Consider the following 27,170-nt stretch of genomic DNA (forward strand, 5'->3'; position numbering starts at 1 on the left):
GAGTGTACAGAGAGGGGTTGGCATACGAGACAAAGTCGGCCAGCAGGGGCTTGATGCCGACAAACTGGGTGTAGGCAGAGACATGGTGGCGCTGGGGTGAGGGCAGCCAGCTGATGGGCTTGCCTGTCGAGTCGGGGGCCGCGGGGTAGTAGATGCGGCAGGAGACGGTGTAGATATCGGCAGCGCTTTTCGGTGCGGGGCTCGGTGATTCGAGTTCGGTGACGGGGATCTCGACGTCAACGGTGCCAACTTTGTAGGGTCCTGTGTAGTCGGGAAAGGTAGGTACGGGGTTCAATTGCGACAGGTAAGCGCTAAGCTTGGCCGCAGGCGAGGACGATGAGGTCATGATGGGCGTTTGGCGATCCAACTCTGATGGTTCTGATGTGTCGTCGATGCAGCCATGGGCGAGCAGAAGGCGTTGAGTCGAATTCGATGACGGGGAAAAAAAAAGGGATGTGGGAATGGCTTCAATTAAAATGGTGACGAGTTGGCCTGTTTCACTTGGACCACGGACTTGGCAAGACCCCGAGTGCGCAGCAGGCAGCGACGGCCTTGAGTTGGGAGCCAATGAGAAAACGCGCCGACGCAAAAATGCCCAGTCGTGTGGCCACTTGCCCGTCTCGTCGTGGCCTCGTTGCGAAAACTGGGCGTCATGGCCACCGCAGCAAGTGCCTCGGCACCGCTCTGTCCGATTGGTTCTTTTGCCTCGAGTACCAAATCTACCTGCTGAATTATCTCATGACTTAAGAGATGCAGATGAGATGAATAAATCAACAGTCTTCCAGTCCAGACTGTTCATCAACAATGTCTTCTTGATGGATGAAATGAACAGCATTTGCATGTGATTCCCACGAACGGCAGTCTATCATTACATCACCCTCGAGTCCCACTCAACCCCCACTCAGCGTCCGCAGCCAACAAGGCGCCGCCCACGTCAGAAAGTACCCGTTGGCACGTGCCAGTGCAAACTCCCCTTTCCCACGACCCTACGGCCTGGCAAGCATGAGGCAAGTTTGTCATGGTTCATCTAATCTGTAGGTCCCAGATAACCGATGTGTTTCGGCCAGAGGACGCCTTGCTGGGTTGTCTGCAGCATCCATTGTCTTCCACACGCCAGCCTCCGATTTGGCATGCGAGGATCGGACATGCCAGCAACATGAGCCTATGTTCAAGTCTAACAGCAGCTGATCAGAGATGGTATGGGCGGGTCAGATAAGGCTGATACATTGGAGTTTACAGCTGACAGGGGTGAGACTCAAGTTCACCCCCCCCCAATTCGGAGAAACCTCGGGGGGGGGGGGTAGTTAGTATAATTTTAGAGCAATTTCATAACTCTATAGTATAAATATAATTATATACTATGCTTATGCTTTAGAGTTAAAAAGTATATATTAAAGAAATAATAGATTTTAAATAGATTTAAATTATATATAAGGTATATGCTTAGTATATGCTTAGTATATGCTTAGTATATGCCCTAGAGAGCTAGATTCCTAAGGTAAGTTAGGCATATGCTAAGTATATGCTTAGTATATGCTTAGTATATGCCCTAGAGAGCTAGATTCCTAAGGTAAGTAACGTAAATACTTAATATATACTTAGGATATATCTTAGAGAGCTAGATCCTTAAGATATATATATTTTTAGAATTAAGTCTTTAAGGTAAGTAGGTTAGGTATATACCTAAGTTACTTTAGGAAGCTAGCTCTCTAAGGTATATACTAAGTATATACTAAGTATATACCTAACTTACTTTAGGAATCTAGCTCTCTAGGGTATATACTAAGTATATACTAAGCATATGCTTAGTATATGCCTAACTTACCTTAGGAATCTAGCTCCCTAGGGCATATGCTAAGTATATACTAAGCATATGCTAAGTATATGCCCTATATATAATTAAAATCTATTTAAAATCTATTATTTCTTAGAATATTAACTTTTCAAAATATACTGTATATACTGTATAGGGTCCGTGCACCTTGAATTGTGCATACCATTACCCCCCCCGAGGTTTCTCCGGATTGGGGGGGATGAACTTGAGACTCATCCCTGTAAGCTGCATCCCGGATACATTGTCGTATTTCTGCAGCGGCGTACGATGGAGCTGGGGTCTGATTGCGGCTGACAGCTGGAGCATAGGACATGCCAGTGGCAGACAGTGCCAGCCCTTCTTGCGTCTACACGCCTCGGAGGCAACCTACCTACCTTATCCAAGGGACGTCAGGGAACTACGCACACGAGAAGGCGTCAGCATCTGCGCCGAGAGCCCGTCGCAGGCTAGCCAGGTCAAACAACTGCTGAAATCATTCGACTGCGGAAGAGACCGTGGAGTCATTCCCATGCCAGATGAAGAACGAATGAGGATAGACCTGGTGGATGGCTGGCCATCCAAGAATCCAAGAAACTAGGCTCTAAAGCCTAACCCGCTTGGTATTGAGGGTCGGCGACTCCTCGATGAGAATTTCGATGAGATGCAAAAACTTGGCCGACTGGAATGGATGAAGCAGCTGGCCCCATTCGGCTATCCAGTCTTCGTGGTATGGCGGACCGTCAACGGAGGTAGGTGGGCACCTGTACGGGAGGGTCTTAAATAAGGCTAGGCACTAGATCAGCTTCTGAGGGACCCATTGCCATTCTGGCTGTATTGCCATCTCATCCCAGGGCCTAGACCTGTTAGGCATGACCTTGTAGAAAAGCCTTCACCAGCCAAGGCTGGGTAGTAGACTGCGAATGTATCTTCTCGAAACTTGACACCCTGCGAACCGTCCGAGTGATTTTCTGAAGTCTGGACCGAAAACAGCGTTCTTGTATTTTCATCCTTGCTGCCGTTTCACATCTCAACCCGAGTGCCAAACCAAAGATGTAGCATCCAATAGTGAAGATGTTTTTGGGTCCCTCCACCCATAGTAGCCAGACATCAGTCTTACAAATGTAATCGTCGCCAAGTTCCTGAAAGACTCCTTCGTGGGCAGATGGTGAATGGCACGCCATCACGTGATGTCGCGCTGTGCACGCGCTCCAGACTCAGCACAAGTTACCCCACTCACCTGGTTTTCCTTTTTCCACCACCATGCACGCGTATCACCATCCATCGCCCTCCCAACAATGCGCACGCCCGATGCCTCGATACCAGTCGCTTGAGGGAGCAGAGCGCGCCGCCCTCAATGGAGATGACGAATCACAGGATAGCCAGCACATAATGACCCTCTACATCCAACGCTTTGGCGTCGGCCAGGTACGCCGAGACCTAACCCCAGCCCGATGTGACACGAACGCGACAGGGAGCCCCAGCTTGCCCACAGAACGCTAACCCGCTTTTGGCATCGACCCCTGCAGCCTGGCAGCTCACCAGTGCCGTGCAAGAACCAGGAATCGCGACTCGTCAATCGCGACGACTCGATCGCGTCACCACAGCCTGCCGCCTTCATCAGTGCACTGGAGAACGCAGAGCCTGAGGGTCTAGGTCTGCCGTTTCTCAAAGACGAGGCATTGACGGCGGGAGAACGAGTGCGCAGATTCACTGTGGCCTTTCTTTGTTGACGTGCACTGACTGACGCCGAACCACCAGGCCCGACAAGCGTCCCAAGATCCTACGCCCGAACCAACGTCGGAAGCCTCAGAGCTGCACACTACCGCGGCGACGACGCCCCAGCAGCCCCCACCATTGCTGATTGCAACGCCTACACTGAACAAGCCTTCTTCTGCGTGTCAAGACGGCGGCCATGCTCGGAATGACAATCCTCAACCGGCCACGAACGATGCTCCGACAATAACCACCAAAACACCCACACCTCGAGCCGACCCCGGCGAGGCTTCATCTGACACGACCCCGAAAGGTCATCCGAGGAAATCCAAGATGGACACGTCGCAGTCGTCTCCCACGCAGGAGAACGATGACCGCGATTACCGAAAGTACGAGAGCCATTCGCAAATTAACACCAGCCCCCAATCGACAGCTTCGCGGCGGGACGATGCAGCAATTGAAGACGCTCCACTTGAGCCGCAGATTGAGGAGGAAAAAACCCTCGACGATGACGAGACGGGCGCCGTCAACTTTGGCAACCTGGGCCATCTCTTCGACCACGACATGCAGCCGACCCAAGAATCATCTCCGATCCCCTACGGCACCGGCCCCCTCAACACGCGAGGCGCCTGGCGAAGGCGCGCCTCGAGCTCCCAGAATCAATCCTCCATGAGGCGACCCGAAGGGCAGACGCCGTACAAGACGATGCCTTGGGCACCAGAAACACCGGCGCCGCCCGCGAACCCGTTTGTCGGTCTTGGCAATCTCGGCGTCCAGCCGCTCGCACCGTCCCAGCTCTTCGGGCAGACGCAGGGCATGTCGTCGGCTTTCAAGGGTGGAGACAGCCCGACGTCCTCGAGACCTTCGCCAAACTTGCCCCAGCATCTGTCCATCTCGCCGAACCCGATTGAGACATCGCCACTCAAGCGTCAATTCAACATTACTTCGCCCACGGTCATCCACACATCGAGCCCCCAAGCTCCCAGTTCGGCAGCTGATCACTTTCCCGCCGAGACGCCAGCGCCTCATCGTTGGGTTGACGATGAGGCTGTCGCTGAGACCCCCATCGAGCTGCCCTCGGGCACGCTGCGACGCCGGGTCGAACCCATGGCACACTACGAAACGATGAAAAAGTCACAAGAGAGGCGGCTCAGTGGAGATGCCCTACCCCCAGTGGACTCGCAGGAAGATTCAGACGATGCCCTGGAAGCCATGCAACGGAGCAAGAGGGCCGCCATGAAGAAGAGAGCAGCTGCCGAGCAGCTCTCAGGGATCAGCCTTCGACGGACCATTCCCAATGACGACCCCGATATCACTCCGCGACCGCAGAGGTCCCAGAGAAGGGCACAGGCTGCCATCAAACCAGACAATGAATGTGAGGTTGCGTTGGGGAGCGAAAACGAGGAAGACATATCCACCGTCGCCGATTCTCAGGACCCTCTCAACGTGCCAGACACGGCCAAAAAGCCAACAATGACAAACGAGCCGCCCGTGGAGAAGCACGCCCCTCCGACCGCCATGGGTTCTAGTGTCGAGGCTATACCTGACAGTACAGAGGAGACGACTCACAACAGAGCGGGGGAACCCTTGAGCGTCGACACGTCGGAGACGAGCTCCAAGCAGAGAGACCGCATCCCCGAGACGAGCCCCGTCAACCGACCTACGACGCAAGTCAATATCGCAAGTCCTGAAAAAGACTTGGTGCTCGAGGAGGTTTCCGAGGACCCCTCGCCCGCCGCTATGGGCGAAGATTCACCTCTGGCAACACCCGACGAATCACGTCCGTCTTTGCCGATGCCTTCGCGAAGGTCGTCCCGTAAGAGCCGTCCGACAGCCAAGGCAGCGGTAACAGACTCCAAGGCCAAGCCTTCCCCTTCTGAGCCGAGAGCGGGGCGGGAAGTCAAGACTACAACAGCACAGTCTGGCATGCTTCGCAAGTCTGTGCGTGGAACTAAGAGCAAGGCCGATGAGCCCAACATTCAGTCAGACCCGTCTGTCGTTTTGGATTCTAGCCCCCAAGTACGGAGCACAGAGCCAGCATTTGACCTTCCATCTTCGCCGCCTCTGCTGACGCCGCGTCTGCCTCGCGGACCTTCGAAACTGCGTTCGCACAACACAGTTGACCAAAACCCGGCTACGCCGGTGGCGCCGGAGTCTTCTGTCGAATCGGCGCCGGAGTCAACTTCAACCCTCAGCACCCTGTCTGTTACCCCGAGCCTGTCGTCTAAGACCACGCCAGCGACGCAGCAGTCCGATCAGGTCGCGCACACGTCCCCTATGAAGCCAAGAAGTCGTCATCACATGCCGAGTCTGCCGCCGCTCAATACTGCACCAGTCGTCTCGGAGCGCGGCAAGAAACGCAGCAAGAAACAGACGCGAAGATCTACACGGCATGACTCGGCCTCGACGGATGAACTCACTAGGTCCCCGTCTGCCATAGGGTTTGAGAATAGTATGGCTCATCCTCCCAAGACGAAGAGTCGAGCTGATCGGCTGTCGACCTTGATTAACGAATCACGAGCGCCCGAGAGAGACCAGAAGCTATTCAGCGGCATGGCGTTCGCCATCTCGTTCCAATCGAAGCGGCCGGGCGAAAACACGGAGCAGTACGAGGAGCGCCTGTCGCAGAGCAACGATATCGAGAAGAAGATACTCGAATACGGCGGCCGACTGCTCTCGAGCGGCTTCGACGAGCTCTTTGACGCCCATGCCCTGCGAAGTGCGGCAGTCAGTCCTGTGACGGACGAAGAAGAAGAGGCTTCATTGACGCTGGCGACCTCGGCCCAGACTTTGGGCTTCACGGCGCTCATTGCAGACGGACACTCACGCAAGGTCAAGTACATGCAGGCCCTCGCCCTCGGGCTGCCCTGCATCTCCGATCGCTGGGTGACGACGTGCGTGGAGAAGCAAAAGGTCGTCGCATGGGACCCGTACCTCCTCTGTGCCGGCCAGTCGTCCTTCCTGCGGGATGCCATTCGCTCTCGTTACCTGGCGCCGTACCCCGCGACCGAGGCCCGGCTCGTCGACGTCATCCAACGCCGTCCCCAGCTTCTGCAGGGCAGCCGCATCCTGCTGATCATGAAGAAGTCGCGCCAGGAGGACAAGAAGATGCCGTACGTCTTCCTGGCGCACGTGCTCGGCGCCTCGCTCGCGCGGGCGTACAAGATGGACGAGGCGAAACGCATGATGCGCGAGAAGGAGCTTCTCGAGGCGCCGTTTGACTGGGTCTACGTTGACGAGCACACGGGCACCGACGAGGCCCTGTTCATGACGGCGCCGCCGACGCAGGAGACGAGGAAGAGGAAGAGGGTCAGCGCGGGAGGGGACTCTGTGCCGCCACCCAAGAGGATCCGGACGCTGAGCGACGAGCTTGTGATTCAGAGCCTGATTTTGGGGCGCATGATTGAGGAGGACGAACTCGAGGGGTGATGTTGGACAAAATGTACGAGTAGAGGGTGGACTGTTTTGGGAATGCACTGGCGTTTTGGGGTATCGGGGTCATGATACCAGATGCTCGTCGGGCAGCAGAGTACTGAAGTACTGTAGGGATAGATGCAGTCAGGAGGCATTGAATTGAAGCTAGCGATGTATTGGAAACCCGTTCTAGGGACTCTGAGACTTCGGGGCTGTGAGGTCTTTGGCCACGCAATCAGGTTGGAATAATCACAACATTACGTCGGCCTCTTCTTGGGAGAATAGTTACAGGCTTTGGCTTACAAGTGATTACAGGAGTCTTGCGATGGGTGAAGGGCAGTGGTGTCACCACGGAATTGAACAAAGTGGATTGATTGTTGTTAAGGTACAAAAGGAGACTTCCAGAAGTCCAAACGAAGGTAATTGGTCAGATCCAGCATCGGTAAGGAGTCTTACCGGGGCGATAACGACAGAACAAATGCATCAAATGAGGACTCCACATTTGGGATGAAAGTACTCCTGGGTCACAGAACAGAACCTTGCCTGATCGGCAACACACCCCCTCAGATGGGTAGGCGAGCCTCTCTCTGACCATCTGAACCACGAAAGATCAGGCAGATGCCTGTTGGCGGCTTTTGGTAGAGAATTTGGTGCCTTTGGAACAGTTGGCGTTCTCAGGGCAGATGAAGGAAATCGTGCTTGTGAAGCAAATAAGGATGTGTGTAAGTGTTAGGAGAGGTGGGCGAAATTGAGCAAGCTGTTCACTGGTGGACCGCTGGTACGCACTCCATCTGCAGAAGCTTCACGAAGTTCTGATGCTTCTGAGTCGGGAGAATCTTTGTAAGCCCATCGCTCACTATCTTGTCAGTGCTCATCCAGTCCACGGATATCTTCCCCTGTCTGACTGTTTGTCGGATCCAAAGACGATGGATGTCAACATGCTTGAGCTTCGTAGTGGCTTGAGGCCTCTCACTAGTGAGTAACAGCAGCGTTTGGCGGTTATCACAGAACATCTGGATCGGAACCTTGCCATGAAAACGTAGCTGAAGCTCCTTGATCAGACGAAGAGTGGCAAGGTAGTTCCTCGCTGCGACACTGAGGGCCACCAGCTCAGCTTCGGTGCTAGAAGTGACCACGGATCGCTGCTTTGTAGCTTTCCAGTCAATTGGACCTCCAAAGAGCATGGTGGTGTATCCTTGTGAACTAAATCTGGTGATGGGATCATCGCCGAATGATGCGTCGCTCGCACAATACAGCGATGTAGAATGGTCTCCTGATCCTCCGTAGGACAGCGAGAGAGTCCTTGTGCGATAGAGGTAGCGGAGACAGTGGTCTGCTGCAAGGTGATGGAGTTCTGTCGGCCTGAGCAGAGACTCCGCAAGTCTTGAGGCAGCTTTGGCCACATCAGGTCGTGTTGTGGTTGCTGCGTAATTGATGGAACCAATTTTGCGTTGGTATAGTTGAATGGATTCAGCAGAGGCTTCGTAATCCTTTGGAGCAGGTGCTGGGTCTGTTGATAGAGGCGTCAAATGACCTCTGGTGGATGGCTGGAGGTTGAGGTCCTTCATCTTTTCAGTGATGTAGTTCTCCAGAGACAGCCAGAGCTTGCGCTGGCTACGATCTCTGACCACTCTGATGCCTAAGAACCATCTGACCTCGCCAAGTTCTCGCATCTCGAACAGAGACTTGAGCTGGCTCTTCAGCTCTTCGGCCGCTTGGCGATCCTCTTTGCGGTTCATGAGGATGATGTCGTCAACGTAGAAGAACATGATCATGCCTCTGCCCATGAAGACACAGTTATCTTCCTCGAGAGCCACGAGGCCGATCTTCCGCATAGCCTCGGACAGCAGCTTGTGCCAGAGAAGCGGTGATCGGCGCAAACCGTACAAAGCTCTCTTCAGCTTGAAAATCGTGCGCCTCTGTGGAGCGCCCTTCTTCTGTTGCATCTCCTGCATGAGATCCCAGCCCTGAGGGGCCCAGACGTAGACTGTCTCGTCGAGGTGTGCATTTGGAAAGGCGTTGACGGCATCCAACTGGTGCGTGTCTAGGTCAAACTCTGCACAGATGGCCATCAACGTTCTGAACGTCTTGGCTGCCAGTGTCGACGCGTATGTTTCCATCTCATTCTTGGGCTGTTGGTCTCCTCGTACGCAGAGCCTGGCCTTGAACTTGGTCACGTAGCCGGTGGAGTCAACCTTGTATTTCCAGACCCAGGTCAACCCGAGAACCTTGTGTATTTCCTGGTCGACCGATTCGAAGGGGACTTGCTCGATTGTGTCCATATTTTCAATGGTGTTGACCTCCTGGACGCTTGCTTCTAGCCACTGCTTTTTGTGATCAGAATGAAGCATCTCCTTCCAGGATCTTGGCTCCGCGGGCATATCTGTTCGGAGAAGCGGTTTCTTGTTCGATGGAGTCTGAGTGTGAAAGAATGAGTATTCCACGGTCAAATGTGATGATGGAGGCATTTTCTTGCTGCGGCGGGCTCCTAGAGCCTGGTCGGTGGGGGTGCCGTCTTTGAACTGTGACGGCTTTCTGTCTCTAGCGCTCCTTCGAGTGCCTTGGATTTGTGTTGATGGCGACGGCTGTGGGGCTGGTGCCACTGATGGTCGGGCCTCCACAGTCTCTGTCTCGTCTTCAGCTGAACTTTGATCAGCTGGTGTGTGTTGAGGTGTTGATTCAGGGCTCCGAGCTACTTCGATAGTGTCTTCAATAGCCTCTTCAGTCACTTGAATGGTGTCTGGCACGGGGATCGTGTCTTCCACAGCATCTTCAGCCCCTTGAATGGTGTCTATTACGGCATCTTCCACCCCCTCAGAGACAGCTGGCTGGCCTTGTCCAGTCTCCGTCTCTGGAGTTGGACGTGGTGACGGCAGGACATCATCTCTGCTGGCTGTGTGACCTTCCCGGGGTCGCAGTATCTCCGCGTTGATCTTTCCTCCAAGTTGGAATGTCCGGGCTTTCTCGAACAGGTCGATGGTGGCAACATCGAACTCGTCAATGTCCAGTGACGAGTTGAAAGGATTCTGGGCGTCCGCAACGGGCACGTCCAAAGCCTGGAATTCGTCCTGTAGAATTGGCTTTGGGGATTGGGCGTCCTTGAAAACTGTGGACTCATCGAAACCCACGTCTCTTGTCCTCAATACTGCTTTCATCTCTGGAACCCAGATTCTGTATATGTTGCTGCTGTCGTATCCACAGAGATAGCCGATGTGGGCTCTCGGAGCCAGCTTCTGCTTTCGGTTACGTCCCTCTTGGGCGTCTGCCGTGAGAGGATACGCCCTGCATCCGTATCTTCGCAGGTAAGCCAGGCCTGGAGCCGTAGTTCGAGCGGCAAGGCCCTTGGAGTTGAGCCAGTCGTTCAGCCTTCCTTCTGGTGTCGCCCACTGTAGGCGTCCCTTCGGCGTGAGATTGTGGAGATATGCAGCGGTTTGTACCACCTCTGGCCACAAATCCTCCGGGAACCCAGCAGCCGAGGTAAGGGTTCTTGCGATGGTGAATATCGTGCCTCCATTGCGTTCTGCGGCACCGTTCTGTTCTGGTGTCCTTGCGGCTGATCTCTCCAAGAGAATGCCGCGCTCTTCTGACCAAGTAACCAGATTGCTGCGTAGTGCTGAGTCCCAGTCAACTCTCAGGACCTTGATGACCAGATGGTACTGTCTCCAGAGAAACATCTCAAAGTTGATAAACGCCTGGAAGCCATCTGCTCTGGCAGGCAGAATCCTGACAACAATCTTCCCCGAATATGCGTCCGTTATTACAAGGCACGACTCCATGCCGTTGTACGACTTCCCAGGGCTGAAGAAGTCCAGGTTGACGCGCTCAAATGGATTCGTCGTCGTGTACGTTGGCTGTCTCCGAGATACAATCTTCTTGGATTTCGCTACCCCGCAAGACTCGCATTCGAATGTTGTTGGCCCTTTCACCCCAACTCCAGTACAGCTGTATGGCAGCTGCTGTATGGCCTCTGGGTGGGCATGAGCCAGCCGTTCGTGCCAGAGCCTCGAGTCGCTGACCATCGCGGCTCTCTGCTTCTTGGAGTGATAGAAGGAAGTGGTGCTATGTAGGGTGTTCACCGCATACTGGCCACCCTTCTCCTGAAGTGGGATCTCTGAGCCAGTGGCTGGGTTGAACAGCATGTTCCTGAGGGAGTCCAGTCCGAGTCCTTGGCGTTGGAGCTGCCTGGCTGAAATAAGCGTCGTCGGGTAGTCTTTGATGTACGAGACATCATGGCAGGTGATGCTGATGACGTTCTGCTTGCTGTCGAGGGTGTCGATGGCCATCGTGCCATGCCCTTCGACGGGGCTTGATTTGCCTCCTCCTGTGCTGTATCTTACAGTGTCGGTGGCCTCGCGAAAGTTGGTGAGGAGGTCTTTGTTGTTGGTTATATGGTTGGGTGTACCCGAGTCGATCAGGAACTCGTGACGGAGATCCCCTCCTCGGTTTGTCCGTTGAAACTCGTCCGAATCAGCGACGGAGAAGTTGCTCATGAAGTTGGTGTACTCGTCATCGCAGCTCTGTTCATCATCGTCACCGAGGAAGTTGTTAAAAGCAGAGACGGCGACTCCACTGGTGCCTCTTGCCTCCTGCCGCTTCTTTTTGTCCTCCTTGATTTTCTCGTTCCAGAATTGCAATGTGCTTGGCTTCATCCTTTTCTTCGCTTCGTCAATGTAGTCCAGCAGGCTCTGATCGGATTGATAGCTCTTCTTCCTCCGGTGTTCTGCGATATTTGGGCACAGACAGATGGGCTGACACGCCTTGGGTGCCCTCTTCTGCTGTACACAGTCGCAGAATGGTCTGCGAGAAGGCGAGCTGTTTGGCTGTTGAGGAGAGTCACGATGGGAATCCTGGGCACTCGTCCGATCACTTTGACCATTCCGGTCCTTGCCCATGAAGGTCACCGAGTCGCTGTAGAAGGACGTCTGAGATGGCTTGGTGGTGAGGCGATGCGGTTGGTAGTCTCTAAGGTAGCTCTTGTACCTCAACGCCAGTACCTTCCCTCCATCACGATCATCCAGCTCCCGGCGAACTTGGTGGGCGCACTCTGCTTCGGCCCACCCTGGAGACACGGAAAGAATTGCCCGAAGGAATTGAACATTTTGATCTGCGGCTTCTTTAAGCTGAGGAATCCCGTGCTTCTCAACTTCGATACAGAGTAGGATGAAGTCGTCAACCCACTTCTCATGGTCCATCTTCTTGATCATCGCCATATGCTCCTCCCAGCGCTGGCGAATGTATTGTTTCTGTCCCATGTCGGAAGGGGCGAAGTGGTCCTTCAACGCCTTGAGCCACTCCTGGCTGCTTTCCTCGTTCATGAAGACGGCCGAAAGGCTCCTGTCGACTGTGTTGAGGATGTATTTCTGGACCTCCTGGAGGCCCGCTGACTCCCTGTTGTAGATGTCCAAATGGATCTTGTACAACGTCAGCAGTGTGCTGAGATCTCGCGTCTCATCTTCGAATGACGGTGCTGTTGGCTTCTTGGCCCTCTTGGGCCGTCTGTCAGCCTCTTTGTCTGGGTCGACTAGATCCCAGGCCTCGTAGGAGGTCGCCACGGCTCTGACGGAGTTGAGCCATGTCCTCCATTCCTCCCTCCTTGTAAGTGTCACTCTGTGCTTACCAGAGTCCATCTTGAGGATCCCTGGGCGTTGTCGGAGACCGTCGGGGAGGTCGTTCGATGGTCGCGACTGATCGCGTGTATGTTGAATATCATCAATTGACCCCGCGTGTACTCAAGCCCTAGGCCACACGTCTCGGAGGTTCAATTGGTCTTGAGGAGCTGATTTCTCCTGCTTCGATGTGTCGTGGAGAGATGATCGCTCTCCTGGAGGATGTCGGTAACGGCCCTTGGCCAGTGGTCGTCAATGGCGAAACGTCGCGTCAATTGACTGTTGAAGTGCAGCGGCGATTCAGCTGTAGACAGCTTCGCAGCAGGCGTATTGGCCGTAGGCGCCCTGCTGTAGATATCGAAGGTCAAGGAGCTGTATCGTCGCCCGGGCTCATAACTGTCACCACGGAATTGAACAAAGTGGATTGATTGTTGTTAAGGTACAAAAGGAGACTTCCAGAAGTCCAAACGAAGGTAATTGGTCAGATCCAGCATCGGTAAGGAGTCTTACCGGGGCGATAACGACAGAACAAATGCATCAAATGAGGACTCCACATTTGGGATGAAAGTACTCCTGGGTCACAGAACAGAACCTTGCCTGATCGGCAACACATGTCTCATGTCAATACAGTTCCAGGAAGAGGCTAGCCCGATGGCTGACTACTGGAGTGGCTGCCTTGCTGCCGCTTCTGGCATAAAGAAGTATCATTTTTTTTGTACGATAAGCCCAAACCCCTAAACCAATGATCTTGGGTTTCCTTTCAGCCTTACGCTGTGCCGTTGTCACCTGCGCGTCTAGACCCCTTGGTGCATGACCATTGGCTCACATTACAGTCATAAAGCGCCAGGTACGGCTGCGCGCGGTTAGCCCCCCCCCCTCACACAGGAGAGTGAGGCAGGCTTCTCGTACCATGATGGTGCCAGTAAACGACCTGCACAATCATCTGGTCATTTACTCAAACACATGCAGATGAACGATGAACACTCGACAAACAGTAGGAGGTCAATCGAATACCGCCGCTACAATGAGACTTCGATTGCTGTCACTGGACGGCCCGTTCATTCCCACGCGTCGCGCGCCACGTTCCGCAAGTAGTAATTTCGCCGTTTCTCCAACCTCACCAAACGGAAGATAATATCATCGTGAACCTAGGTCAACTGCGTATTCAATAATCGTCTGCTCTTTGAGCTTAGACAAATTCGCTGAATTAGGCGAGGTGAATTAGGCGGGCTCTCGATTCGAAAAGGGGTTCCCTTTGGCGGCGAGTGAGGGACACCGTAAATTGAAGCTGCACGGCAGGTAGTAGAGCAATGGTCTCATTTCATAGCTTTAAGGGCGAGATTCACATGAGCATCTTCAGAACAAGTCTCCATCGCCGCTTATTGAGAAAACCGCGTTGTAAGGTTGTGTTCTGCAAAAGTAGTGAAGGTAGCCCACGTCTACATCATCTACTTCCATCGCCAATGACTTCCGAGCTGCCGTTCGTACTGAAAGCCCATGCCCGCTTTTCCCAGTTTATAGATTTCGAGTCGAGTTCGTAGCAATGGTCGCCAGGCACCTCAGCCCGCGAGACACCCGAAATCTCGACCACCCCATTACTCGTGGGCATTTCTTCTGGGATATTGTCGGTCGGACTTGGAGCTTCGTGCATGTCGGGAGCCTTTCTGCTCGAAGCATTTATACTCGCAACTTCCGAGTCTACCTGAGCAGTTGGCAATCTCTCCTTCTTCCGCCGCCAAAAGAAGGCGCCCAACAACGCGAGAGATACCAGGAGCAGCGTACCGAGCCAGCCGCCCACCGCGGCGCCAACAACAACACTACTCCCTAAAGCGGCGTCTTTTGCTGGTCCCATCTGCTGCTCGTCGGCGACTGCTCCCGTGCTCGTCCCCGGTGCCGCTCCTTGAGACGTCGCGGTAGAGACTGGTGGGCTAACACGACTGCTGTTCCCTTCGGCGACCCTAATGGTCGTGCCATTGACATAGAAGCCTCCGCCACCGTTGCAGCAGCTTCTCACATCTGTCCGATTACCGCAGCAGTAACGGCCATCGGTGCATTGCGTCACTGGCACGTTGCGACTGTCCATGGGGGTTTTCGTCTCGTCGCCCTCTGCTCACAACTAGGTAAGCCAGGGCGGCCGATAGCCAGATTGAAAAAATCCTAACATACCGAGATATTCGCCGCCTGTGCAAAGGTGCAGGCACTCCTCAGACTCCCATGCCGTATCAGTACAGCCGCCGCGGTACAGACCATTCGTCGTGCTGGACCAGCAAAGCGCACCAAGACATCTGTCGTCTAGCGAAGCGCAGCACATGCCTAAGCCGGGGTACTCGCAGGGGAAGAAGTCGCCGTTTGGATTGGTTCGGAGGGCGTCGGTGCCGTTGGGAAAGAAACATTGTGTTTGCCCTGAGGCGATCGCGACCAGCCCGAGGCCCAGGCCAGCGCCGGCCAGTGGTCCAATGCGTCGATGACGCATGGTGACAGGAGAAAGAGACGATTGCCGTGTCGCTAGGCACTGTAAGCGCTGCGTTGCACCGCGATTTGCCTATGGGACGACTGACGATTCAATGATCGGTTCCAAGGTGAGGTCTCTTGAGGCATTGTAGGAAGGAGCTACGGATGACACGCGGCTGCATCTTTTGACTGGGGCGTCTCTTTGACCACCTGGACCAGTTGCCACTCGCTGGCTGCTAGCTTTGTAAGCCGGAGTAAAGTGTTTCAAGACCTTTATCGTCGGCAGCCGTTCATCCGCCGTTGACGGTGCCATACCAAATCAGGCCTCCGTTATATACACCTGTAAGTTAAGACACCAGAGCCTTTTGGCTTGGTGTAACAACCAGCAGGTGTCATCATCACACCAGGCCGGGATACCCAGGCGACCGCAACGGCCGAATCACTCACGTGACCGTGACTGGATCATGATACTCAAGGTGGTCTTGTCGACCAACCTAACTGTGACCCGCAGCAACAAGGTCACGATGAAATCCGCAAGCCATCCAACATGGACTCACTACCCAGCCAACAGGGACAGGATGTAAAAGGATGAATACTCTGGTAGATGTATATGCAGTCCTTCTCAGGACGGTGATCAACGTGAGTCTTACCTTGTAATTATTGAACGAGTGCGTAACGCCTTGCGAAACCACAACGTCTCAGAGTCACAACCTAAGCTTCTGCTAACAGCAACCCCAACTCTTTGACGGTTTCCCTGTTCGGAAGCTATCGGGTCTTAACAAAAATAAACTCCGATATTGATTACCTACCTCTTTGAATAAGCCTGCTGTTGAATAGATAGCCGTTTCCTTCCGATCATGTGGACCTACCTCACTTGAGGAGCAGCCAAATACGGCTTTCCGGTGCTCAGGGGAGTCGAACGAGAGAGGGGAAGATGCACAGTCAACCGCAACACCGAATCCACTAACCAGAGCTGTCAGGCACAACCAGAGCCAAGGATTGAGTTCACGCGAGCCGTGAAGCCCATTCAACACCTCTATTTACCACCTTCCTCTGAAAAATAACACCCCAATCATGATCGTGAAGAGAACGCCCAACTCTGTGAGCAAACGAGCACAGGGTCTGCCACAAGCCTCGAAAAGAAGGCTCCGAGGGAGCTGTTGGATGTTGTATAGCGTCAGCGAACCACCGCCCAGCACCTCAACCTTCTCTCCATCGTCGCCGCTCCTTCAGACCGTCTTGCGCAGTCTGTTTTCATTCTACGCAAGCCATGTTCAGTGCTTTCTAGCAAAGCATGCTGCTTTTCATATGTATTACAAGCTGGCGCTGGAGAAGACAGCATATCAGTGGCAGGTTCCAGAGTGTGTACGGGAGACAGCAGATGCTGCCGTGCACAAATACCAATCTCACGGCTACGAGCTCAAGACGGCTTCCCGGAGGGACGGATAAAGACTTACGAAGCTCGAACATGTGAACTCCACCGGTACCGCATTACCTACGCTTACGTCAGGACCCGAGGGAGGTACGAGACCGCCAGGGTGTCGCCAGTTGTCTGGTCGTAGGAATCAAAAAGAGAGGACCGAGCGCTGTGAGGGGATAGTTACAAAGAAGGTCAACGGACCAAGATTAGAGAATGGTATCGATTATTCTATCTTCCTAGAGACCCCCAAGAGACTGACAGTTGATCCCTTCACTCGCTGCACAAGACCCCTTGACAGCTTACGACGCGACTAGAGGAGCTGACACTCGCGCTCGTTCAGGCGGCCGCGCTCATACAGGAGAAGTGTATCACCGCTGACCAGTATCTCAAGCTGCTAGGCGAAAGCGATCAGAAATTCATCGACCTACTCAGCGAGGAGTTTGAGACGGTTAGGCGAGACTCCGAGACGCCTCGTACAGTAGCTACAATATAGAAGCTCTCCTTCTAGTACATGAATTGGCAGGATGAGCTGGCAGGCCAACTTCTCTCGGTTATGTACATCCCCTGGAGTGCCCCGGAGCTACCTACCGACATGCCCGAAATATTGCGGATTCACGGACGACCTGGATTTGGCAAGACTTTCCTATGTTCGCGCATCGTCGAACACCTCTCGGCTACCTCCGTCAAGTTCGTCGCTTACTTCTTCTTGTCGTCCGACCACGAAAGTCGCAACGATCCCTACGCCGTCGTTCGATCATGGCTCTCTCAGCCCGCCGCACAGCCGGACGTGTACGACCTGATCCGGCTGAAATGGGAGACAACGCAGGATCAGGTCGCCCCGTGCCACCGTCGTCCAGTTCCTCGGCGATGTTCTGCAAGCCAGGCCGGGCTGTGTTCTGGTCGTTGATGGCCTCAACGAATGCACGGCACCAGCCGACAGCAGCAGCTTCATCACGAGGTTCCTCGAAGACGACAAGAACGCCAACACGCCTGCCACCCGCGTCGTCGTCAATTGCCGCGACGAGCCCGAAATTCGACAGACCCTGCGAGCCAACGATTCTTACAGCCTTGCCGAATACCAAATATCACCTCGATACGTTCATGACGACGCCTCCACGTTCTCGCGGTCCATTGTCGATAAGAAGCTGGCCAAGAAGCCCGAAGACATTCGGGCGAGTCTCTCCAAAACCATGACCGATCGAAGCGACGGCCAATTCCTCTGGCTCCTACTCCAAGAACAGTCTCTGAAGTCTTGGAAGACCCTTGTGCAGCTTCAGCGTGGACTCGACAGCACGCCAGCTGGGCTCAACAATTTGTACGAGCGAAATTGGACCAAGATCACAAGAAGCAACTGAGCGGACCGTGCCGTGGCTTTGCTGCGGAGGGCCGCCTTTGCCCTACGGCCGTTGACCTTGGGCGAAATCACTGAGGCTGTGCTGATTGACGAAGAGTACGAGGGTCTTCCGACGGACGAGCTCCCCGATGTCATCGACGACGACTACATCAGCAGCGAGATCGTTGAGCTCTGCGGCCCGCTTGTCGAAGTCCGCGGCCCTCGCCCGGCTGCGGGAGCCCGGTTTGTGCATTTGGCCCACTTCACAGTTCGGGAATTCCTCGTCAGACAGCTGCCCACGGGGAACATCTGGCAAAACGAGACTCTGCGAGCATCTAATGAATGCGTTCAAAATACGATACTGGCCCGGTCGTGCCTATGGTATCTGCAGTCTCACCAGGCATGGCAGGACAGCACAGACGGGTCACCATTTCAAGCCATCCTTCGGGACTACACCACAGCATCTTGGCATGTACATCTCAGGTCGGGCGTGCCGTTGGACCACGTCCCAGGCACCTTAGAGTGCGTCCTCAGTTTCATGAATGAGGACGACCCCTGCTGGGGTGCATGGAGAAATTGGGTCGATACGCATGATGATGATGAAGTGCATGCAGCGGAGGACGAGGATGTTCCCCCAGGGCCGTCGTATTATGCTCTCAAGTTCGGCCTGACTGCTTTGGCGGTCACCCACGTCCGTAAGTTCGGCACTGGGCGAAGTGCGGCGTCTACTGGGCAGTATCTTCTTGATCTGTGTTGTACCCAAGGAAACGTAGAACTTGCGGAAATGATCCTCGAAGTTGGTGTTGACATTGAGACAAAGGCCGGCGGTGGCAGAACGCCACTCTACTCTGGATCACGACATGACCAGTCGAAGATAGTTCGGGCGTTACTACTACGCAGTGCAAGGGTAGGCAAGATGAATCCAAACGGTGCGACACCAGTCAACGCCGCTGCTAGCAATATGCCCCCCTAAACACGGCTACCCTGACTGTCCAAAACCAACAATCCCAACATGCTGCCACCGAAGCCACCCGCGCCATGGAGCATACAAATAGCTGGAAGCCTCCGGTGTGCCAGAGCCGCCAGAGCCGCCAGAGCTGGAATATAGAGGATCAGAAGCACGATCTGCAGATATGCCTGGTCAACGACCACGTTGGTACGAGACCTGGCTTCACTGAGAGGACCTAACGCCAACTGTCCACCTGAGGCTGACGAAAACGGAAAGCAGTGGGAAAACGAACGGTCACAGCATGGAAACCGATGAATTTGATACAGAATCCAGCAAGGGTTAATAGGATGGCTAAGGCCTCGAGCCGAAGATTAATGCTGGGCAACTTGAGATAACGTACGCTACAAGCGAGTGGAAGACGAGAGCGAACGTAACACTCAACCACGACCGCACAAATAAACCCACAGATATCTCAACCAAAACAACTTTGAATTAACTAAATCAATCGGAGTAATCATCAGATTTGACAGGTTCTTGAGTTCTGTCCTGCCTTGCCGGATGTTCCACAACGTCGAGGTTCATCTTCGGTTTTCGCGCCTCTTACCTCTTCCTTGACTACGCTAGCATCCTTTCCCATCCACAAAAGGTCCATGCCACCACTGGGCACGTGCCTCGCCGGAGTACAAACACCGTACCGACACCGACCTTACCGAACATATCCTCCACGGGGCTCACAATGGTGTCTCGGACGCAATAGCAGGAAATCAACCACACATCTGAGACATGTCTCGCGGAAATCTGGTAACCCAGCATCCAAAGTGCCGAAATCCTTCCCGAGAACAAGGTCTACGTACTTGCGCTGCTCAGAAGAATTCACGACGCTGCTCGTGTTGCGGGGTCATTAGCTTTGATGGAAAAAGCATGGTATAGATCAGGGCGGCGGTGTGAGCTCGGGAACGGCATTCTAGATGAGCCCCTCTTCGGAAGAGGGGCTCGAATTCAACAACTGCCGGAGGTACTGGTGAAGGCATCGGGACAGCTTGTACCCGTATCGCCGAGCTCAGCAGTACTTGACTCCACTGTGAGACTCAAAAGGAGTTCGATATCGTTGATTTTGGTGGTTTTTGTGGCTGTTGAAATGCGTAGATATCGCTGACGTAGTTGCAGTTCGAGGGTTGTAGAGAGGTATCTGAACGTGCCTAGAGATATTTTGGGCTAACTCTAATAAGGAAGGCGGTGTTGTCTCGAATGTACTGAGGCTAAATTTGGTCCTTAAGTCCAAGATGGAATCCGCCGCCTCCCCTCCACTAATTCGTCCAGACTTACCAACTCTGGCAAGGAAACCGAAGCTGAACCTCTCCTTCTCCTGTTGACCACTGATCAGGCCGAGCTCATTGGGGCGTTTCGCAGAGATGTGGGCCTCTGCGACACAGACGCGGAGAAGTTCCGGCTATGCGAACAGATGCGTAGTTAGCTGCTCGACAAGTATAATCAGGTATAGATGGACCAAACTGGTGATTCAGGGAAACCGGGTGTTGCTACAAAAAGCACAAATGGACGAAAAATTCAGGAGGCCTGATCCGCTGGACCTGGTCGAACTGGAGAATCTCTGAGGTGGCAAGGCGACGGTCCGCACATCCAGGAGAAGGACCTCGGCAACGTCCATCTTCCGTTCAGCGAACTTTACAACGAAGAAGTGCCCTCAGTTATGGCTTCGACCAGTATGGGCTCATGGCCCGGGGCCAATCCAAGCCCTTAAGCGAAGCCAGCTCGGCAGGTTCGAGTTTCGACATGGCGATCGAGAAGATTCTTAATGCTGTTCTTGTACAGGACGCGGCCGTAGGGTCGTCCGTCGCTGACGACGCGAAGGACAAGGACGCTAGCTCCATAGAGCTACCCGGCGACAGCGCCCATGTCTCTTCTCGTGGTCATTACCAATTGTCAACGCCTCTGAGCTCGCAGCCAGATTCTCCCCTTACCACACAGGGGCTGGCCAACAAAATCCTGCCCAGGTAGCGATGCCGGTAATCATCAGCTCCCTGGAGATGATGATTCCAACGTCAAGCGCTAACGAATCAGGTAGTAGAATAGTCACGAAATGCGCCCAAGATGGCGGCCGCCACAATGTGATGTGACATGATAGCGATGTGATGATAATGGTGGGGGTCATGTGGTGGTGTTGAGAACATTATGTGACGGCTGCAATACCAGTCTGCAGTCAGCTCACTTTGGAGTGACCCAAGCTTCAAGCTGTCTGGATCTTCGTGGTCTCCGACCTGTATGGTGTTACAGCCAAACAAACATTAGGCCCGAACTCTGTGAACGGTGTTGGGACCCCTCCAAAGGACCAAAGGGCTGAATATGGCTGCTTGTATTTTTTTGATGGCATGAATTCCACTCCCGCTATGGCACCGATCACGCAGTTATCTGGGGCTAGATTGGTCTGGTTACCACGAAATGTACTTCTATTTTCTCCACGTGAATATGCCGCTTCCTAAGGCTGGATGATCTGGTGGAGGCGCTGAGGCCGATAGATTGCGTCTCCATCTCTCCAGCGCTGAAAGTGGTGCCATTTGGAAGAGGCGCAGTCACCTTAAAAGCAGTACCGGGCATCTCAATATTCAAACGACGGTTGCCAGTCTCGACAGACTCATCACTCTATCGGACAAGTCCTGGTTAGCTTCATGTGTCTAAGGAGTGTAGTGGGATTCCAGAATAACCTTGCCGAGATGCTCGACGCCGGAGCCTCAACCTCTGCACTGCTCTGCTCAATAGAGATCTCTTGGTAGGCGGAGGGGCTAGGGGCCGAAGTCAGCATCTTCTAGCACCTTGTGCCACTCATCATCGCTCCCGACGGCAACTTCGGTCCAGGGCTCTGGCTCAGGGGGTGTCTCGTAGCGGCCCTCATCGAAATCGTCTCGGGCGCTGCCAAAGTCGATGATGTCATGGGCGCGCTGACCCCTTACAGTGTTCGACTGCTCGTTCGACATATGCCTTTTGGAAACCAAGGAGCCCGTAATACATAGTACGGAACTCCTCCCGAGGACAAGGTCTACGTACTTGCGATTCTCAGAAGAGTTCGCAACGCCGCTTATGTTGCGGAGCCATTGGATTTGTTGGGAAAATGATGCTATCAATCAGGCGGCGGTGTGGACTCGGTAGCGAAGCATACAGGAATTAATCTAAGCACTCTGTGACGGGACCGTCCGGTGCGGGGTGCGTAGGTCAAGAGCCGACGCGTGGGGTAACATAACACGCGCTGGCGCCCACGCGCCACCTGCTCGATTCTCTCTCCTTTCTTCAACTTAGGATTCTTGCAAAACAGTGGCATTACCTCTTGAGTTGATCTCACCTGGCCCTGACACACTCTTCTCATGCTGCGGAGCCGCATTGTTGGAAAATGACATGAAATCAAACTAGGTCAACAGAACTGCTCTCAAAATCAACTAACGTACTCCACAAGCGAGTGGAACACACAAGCGAGTGAAACACTCAACCACGACCGCACAAATAAAACCCCAGATATCTCAACCACGACGACTTGAATTAACTAAATCAATCGGTGTTATCATCATCTGATATAGCTACAATGATCTGACAGGTCCTTGAGTTATGTCCTGCCTTGCCGCATGTTCCACAGCGTCGAGGGGCCAATTCTATACCCTGCTTACGACCCCTACTCAGCTGCGTTTCCTGCTTCATCTGGACGTCTACCTCATTCTGGGCTTGAATGTCCTCTGCTTCGGCTATAGACATGCTTCCCCCTTGCCTGAGACGCTTTTTCTTCGCTCTGCGACGCTTGCTTAGGGTCTCTAGCTCCCCTCGTATGAGCTGGACCTCGGACTGTACGAGGGTGAGTTTATGCATGATACTCCGCGTTCCCTTTGCTAAGTGGTCAACGGCGCCGAGAATAGACGTTGGTGAGCTATCTTGATGACGGGCAATCCGATTTTTGATGTACTCAGACTGCGAAGTCGTCTCAATCGGATTGTTGGGCGTCCTCGAGACCCAAGGTTCGGGTATCCCTCCACTGCTCCCTGGAGGCGTTGGGGTATGTAACTTCACATCCAGCTTCGAAAGGACTGCTTCCGGGTTATGAGGAACGAGTCCAGCTCCCCTAAAGGCCCCTTGGATGTTCTTCTCCGTCATTACCTCTTGGGATGCTGTAAGAAACGCAGGGAAGAAGTCTTCCTTGGTGATATGGCTTATACCCGCCCGCATCTTCTTCTCGATTTGCCGACCGTACGCCTGCTTAAGCGGGCCAAAGCAGCCAATATCGAGAGGCTGGAGTAAATGAGATGAATGAGGCGGCATACAGAGCGCGATAATGTTGTTTTCCTTGCAGTAGGCGTCGAATTCGATCGAGTGGTGACTTTCATGTCCATCTAGAATGAGGAGTCGATGTGTGCCTGTTGTGCGAGGCCTGGTGTACTTATCGAAGTGCCGAATCCATTCCAGTCCTGTTCTATTGGTAGTCCATCCGTTTTCAGTCGTGGCGATAACCCAATCCTTTGGTAGGGATGTTTCTTCGTACCAGCTCGAGAGGTGATATTTGCCTGCGACCACGATAAACGGCGGGACGCACCAGCCTTGGGAATTAACCCCCTGGATCACTGTGACCCATTGTCGATTTCCAGGTTGTATGAGCTTCGTATTTGAGCGCCTTTCCGAGCTTGTGACGACCATTCCTGTTGAGATAACGCCCATCATAAAGCCGGTCTCATCGAAGTTGTAAATATCTGCGGCCGCAATGCCGTACTTCGCAACCACATTCCGTACAAGGCGAAACCACGCGTTTATCGCGTCTGGATCTTCACATTGGGCCCTCTTATAGTCGTATCTGCGAAAGAAACGCGTCTTTAGCTGTGGTTGTCGCTTGACGAAGTTTGAAGCCCAGTTGACTCCGACGTGTGGCGCGCCTCGGTCGGCGAGCAGCCTATTGGCCATATCTTCCACGTCACGAAGCCGGGGAGGAAATGATCGCGAATCCAGGTCCAGAATACTCTCAATAATTGTCTGCTCCTCTAAGGAAGTCAATGTCCTCGAATTCGGAGGGCTGTCGCGTCGAGAGATAGTTCCCTTCAGTCGTCGGCCTAGCGTCACATGGCTCACGCTGTAGATCTTCGCAGCGCTCCGAATGCTTAGCTTGGGATCTTTTTTGATAGCTTCGGTAGCAAGAATCAATTGAGCTTCTTTGCAAGGAGTCTCCATGTTTAATTGTGGGTAGAAAGGTGATGAAAGATAGGTGGTTGGGGAATCGCGACGGAGTGTTTCACTCGCTTGTGTGTTCCACTCGCTTGTGGAGTACGTTATCTATATATAGGATCTATTTATAACTTTCCTATTTAAATTCTATTATTATTTATAGCTTAATTTAGTAATTATATAAGAGAAATTAATATATAGCTTTCTCTTTAAAATAATATTCGTAATTATTATAGATATATTTAAGCTAAAATAATTAATAATATTATTCGTAAGTATAGTAGAGTACTAGATAATCTCTTATTATAAATCGTATATTTTCTTTTATACTTTCTTATTTTTAGGCGCTAGCTTTCTATAGCTTAGTCCTATAATAGATAAGTTTATCCTATAATATAAAAGGATTATAATCCTTATTAGGGTTATTAATAGCGTAAATCTATATTAGGATATAGAGTTAAAGCTATCCTAATAGGGGTTCCTCCTCTTAGCTTATTTATATATATTCGTTCTATTCCTCGTTACTTATAAGTCTAATATAGATTATAGCCTATAATTCTAAGTAAGCTTATTTATAAGCCCTTTCTTCGTTTATATCGATTTCCTAAATCTCTAGCGTTACTTATTAAGCTTATTTCTAAATTCGTTTTTCCTTCTTAATAATAATTATTATAGCTAGGGTTCTTTATCCTATAAATATTCTAGGGAATTATCTATTCTATTCCTTATTATCTTTATAGGTTAAATAATCGTCCTAGTAATAGAAGGTCTAGCTAGTTTTAATATAATCCTAGTATTAAGTATAATTAAGCTATTATTTATTTATAGGTTTCTAGGGCTTCTTAGGTTATTAATATTCTCGAGCTATATATTTATTTTTACTATAATTATAATATTTTATATCCTTAAAATCCTTTAATTTACTATATTTAATATTATTAAGCTCTATAGGTCTTATATAAATAATCTATCCTTAAGCTATATTAATATAGGGTTTATTATATTAGTATTTATATCCTTAATTAGATTAATAATAAGGAATATAAAAGTTCTATAATCCTATAATAAGCTTCTATCCTTTTTCTATTCTATATTTATATTAATAATTATCGATCTTAATAGCTATAACGATATACTTAATAAGGGTTTCGGGTCTATCCTCCTAAATAAGGTCGTCTTTAACGATATCTTTAAATCCTTTATAGAAATAGGCTATAAAAGTAGACTCTATTTAATTAAATCGATTAGCTAAGAGTCGAAACTCTATAATATATTTAATAGCTAGCCCTATTTATTTAAGCTAAAGGATTTTTCTTTTATTTTATTATTCTTTATCTACGTCCCTAAATACTCCTTTAATAGCTTCTTCGAATATATTTATATTAATATAAATATCCTAAATAGCCTATTTTATTGTTACGACCTGGCAGCTTCCGAAGGGGGAACACTGTCAGAGGGTTGGGGTTGCTGTTTGCAGAAGCTTAGGTTGTGACTCTGAGACGATGTGGTGTCGTAAGGCGTTGCGCACTCGTTACAATGAATACAAGGTAAGACTTAGATTGATCACTGTCGTGAGAAAGAATGTATCTACAAGTCCAGAATGTCCGTCCTTATATACCTGCCATCCTGTCCTTGTTGTGTTAGGTGGTGAGCTCATGTTGGATGGCTCACTGGTTAGTTGTTGGTGATCCATGATGTTAGGATCACGGTGTGTTATCCCGTGAGCCATTCCCTGGCTCACTGCGGCGTCCTTGGTGAGCCCGACGACTCACCCTTTATGTCTGAGTGAGCCATCACGTGATTTGCCAGGTGGGCCCGATTCTTATCTTATCGCGCTCCCTGATCGCGGGGTCGTCGATTCGCGGCCGCCCTGCTTCCTTGGTTGTTACATGATGCTCCTCCTCCAGGCCGATGTCCCAGCGGCCATAAGTAGTAAGTCCCAGCCGCCTGCGGTGGTTCTTCTCTTGTCATCCTTACTAACCATGACAAAATGTCAGGTCGTGTCATAAAACGTTCGTCTGCCAAAACCGACCAAAGAAAGGCGCTCGCTGCTTTGATTGACTCCGAGGGCGAAATCAAGATGCCTTGTACGGGGTGCTTCAAGCGACATCTCGTCTGTAAGACCGCCCCTGGTTCTTCTCGCTGTGGGGAGTGCATCCGTCGCGGTCGCTCTTGTGATGGTGTGAGCGTGGTTTCTGCGCGTAAGTTGGTCCCTGGTGGGGTCATGGTCCTGTTTTCTAATGATCGTCTAGTGGAAAAGGCTCTTGCAGAGCAGAAGAAGCGAGAGGCTGAGATTGAGGATGCTGAAATGGAGTTGGAGGTGCTCCAAACGAAGTTGGCGACGGCCTTGGGTCGTTTGTCCCGTCTTCGCAAGATGCGGAAGGCGGCGAAGGCTCGTGGGGAAGAGTTGTTTGCTCGTGGGATTCGTCAGTTGGATGAGGAGGACGGCGTCCTTCCTCTGGGCGGGGACAACCTAAGCCTCGAGGCTCAGGAGGCCAACGTGGTTCAGGACCTTCAGGAGTGGGGTGCTAGCGGCGTCGTGGACTGGTCCTCGTTGGGCTTCGGGGAGGAATTTTCCGACCTTGGTCCTGTGCCAGGCGATGATATTCTTGGAGCAACTGCGGGCAGTTCAGGTTCTTGACTGGTTCCCATGTGTTTTCTTCATGCCCATAGTTCTTCCATTTGATCAAGTATTCTTCTTGTTTGCTTATCTTTCTGTGATCGAGGATTCTTTCGACTTCATACTCGTTGGTATTTTCGACTTCCACGTTTGTTTCGAGTGGTGCGTTATGTGGTGCTGGCTCTAGTAGTGCAATGTGAAAAACGGGGTGAATCTTCATGTTCTCTGGTAATGAGAGGTGGTAGTTGGTATCCGAGAGTTTCTTGAGAATTTTAAATGGTCCTAGTTTCTTGAAATCCAATTTGTCGTTTGGTCGTTTGGTTTTGATGTTTCGGCGGATGAGGTAGACGCTATCTCCCTCCTGTAAGGATGGTCCCTTCATCCTTGTCTTGTTGGCGTACGTGGTCATTCTGGTGCGTACGAGCTCGAGGTCGAGCTTGATTTGTTCCTGGATCTTGCGGATGTTGACCGCAATGTTGGTCGCTTTTGGCGTGTCCGGTGCTTCGCGGCGTTCCGCGTAGGCTGTTGGGTTGTACCCGTAGTTGGCATAGAAGGGTGATTCCTTTGTTGACTCGCTTGGTGAGCTGTTGTATGCGAACTGTGCGATGGGTAGTAATGTGACCCAGTCATCTTGTTGGTAGTTGAT

At 52.1% G+C, this 27,170-nt stretch overlaps 5 protein-coding genes across 5 annotated transcripts in view; 2 read left to right on the plus strand and 3 right to left on the minus strand.

Annotated features, from left to right (window-relative positions):
• The window catches only part of VDAG_05127 (uncharacterized protein), a gene marked incomplete at both ends in the record, with an annotated part of 1,493 nt that extends 1,409 nt beyond the window's left edge, over positions 1 to 84 (minus strand). The window contains one exon of the mRNA XM_009654863.1: positions 27 to 84. Coding sequence (XP_009653158.1) covers positions 27 to 84 — 58 coding nt within the window. The remainder of the gene's footprint in view (positions 1 to 26) is intronic.
• Positions 85 to 3,859: 3,775 nt separating this feature from the next.
• On the plus strand, positions 3,860 to 6,955 carry VDAG_05128 (uncharacterized protein; the record flags this gene model as incomplete). The annotated part of the gene is made up of 1 exon (XM_009654864.1): positions 3,860 to 6,955. The coding sequence occupies one exon, from the start codon at positions 3,860 to 3,862 to the stop codon at positions 6,953 to 6,955; it is 3,096 nt and encodes a 1,031-aa protein (XP_009653159.1).
• Positions 6,956 to 13,990: 7,035 nt separating this feature from the next.
• VDAG_05129 (uncharacterized protein) lies at positions 13,991 to 15,019 on the minus strand (the record flags this gene model as incomplete). Its single annotated transcript, XM_009654865.1, has 2 exons — positions 13,991 to 14,652; positions 14,713 to 15,019. The coding sequence occupies 2 exons, from the start codon at positions 15,017 to 15,019 to the stop codon at positions 13,991 to 13,993; spliced, it is 969 nt and encodes a 322-aa protein (XP_009653160.1).
• A 1,909-nt stretch (positions 15,020 to 16,928) lies between these two features.
• VDAG_05130 (uncharacterized protein) lies at positions 16,929 to 18,723 on the plus strand (the record flags this gene model as incomplete). The annotated part of the gene is made up of 4 exons (XM_009654866.1): positions 16,929 to 17,206; positions 17,244 to 17,732; positions 17,802 to 17,993; positions 18,234 to 18,723. The coding sequence occupies 4 exons, from the start codon at positions 16,929 to 16,931 to the stop codon at positions 18,721 to 18,723; spliced, it is 1,449 nt and encodes a 482-aa protein (XP_009653161.1).
• Positions 18,724 to 20,454: 1,731 nt separating this feature from the next.
• VDAG_05131 (uncharacterized protein) lies at positions 20,455 to 21,689 on the minus strand (the record flags this gene model as incomplete). The annotated part of the gene is made up of 4 exons (XM_009654867.1): positions 20,455 to 20,592; positions 21,292 to 21,357; positions 21,452 to 21,497; positions 21,538 to 21,689. 4 exons carry the CDS (start codon positions 21,687 to 21,689, stop codon positions 20,455 to 20,457), a joined length of 402 nt encoding a protein of 133 aa, XP_009653162.1.
• Between the last annotated feature and the right edge of the window lie 5,481 nt (positions 21,690 to 27,170).

This window comes from Verticillium dahliae, genomic scaffold, assembly GCF_000150675.1.
Source record: "Verticillium dahliae VdLs.17 supercont1.9 genomic scaffold, whole genome shotgun sequence".
Taxonomy (NCBI): Eukaryota; Fungi; Ascomycota; class Sordariomycetes; order Glomerellales; family Plectosphaerellaceae; genus Verticillium; species Verticillium dahliae.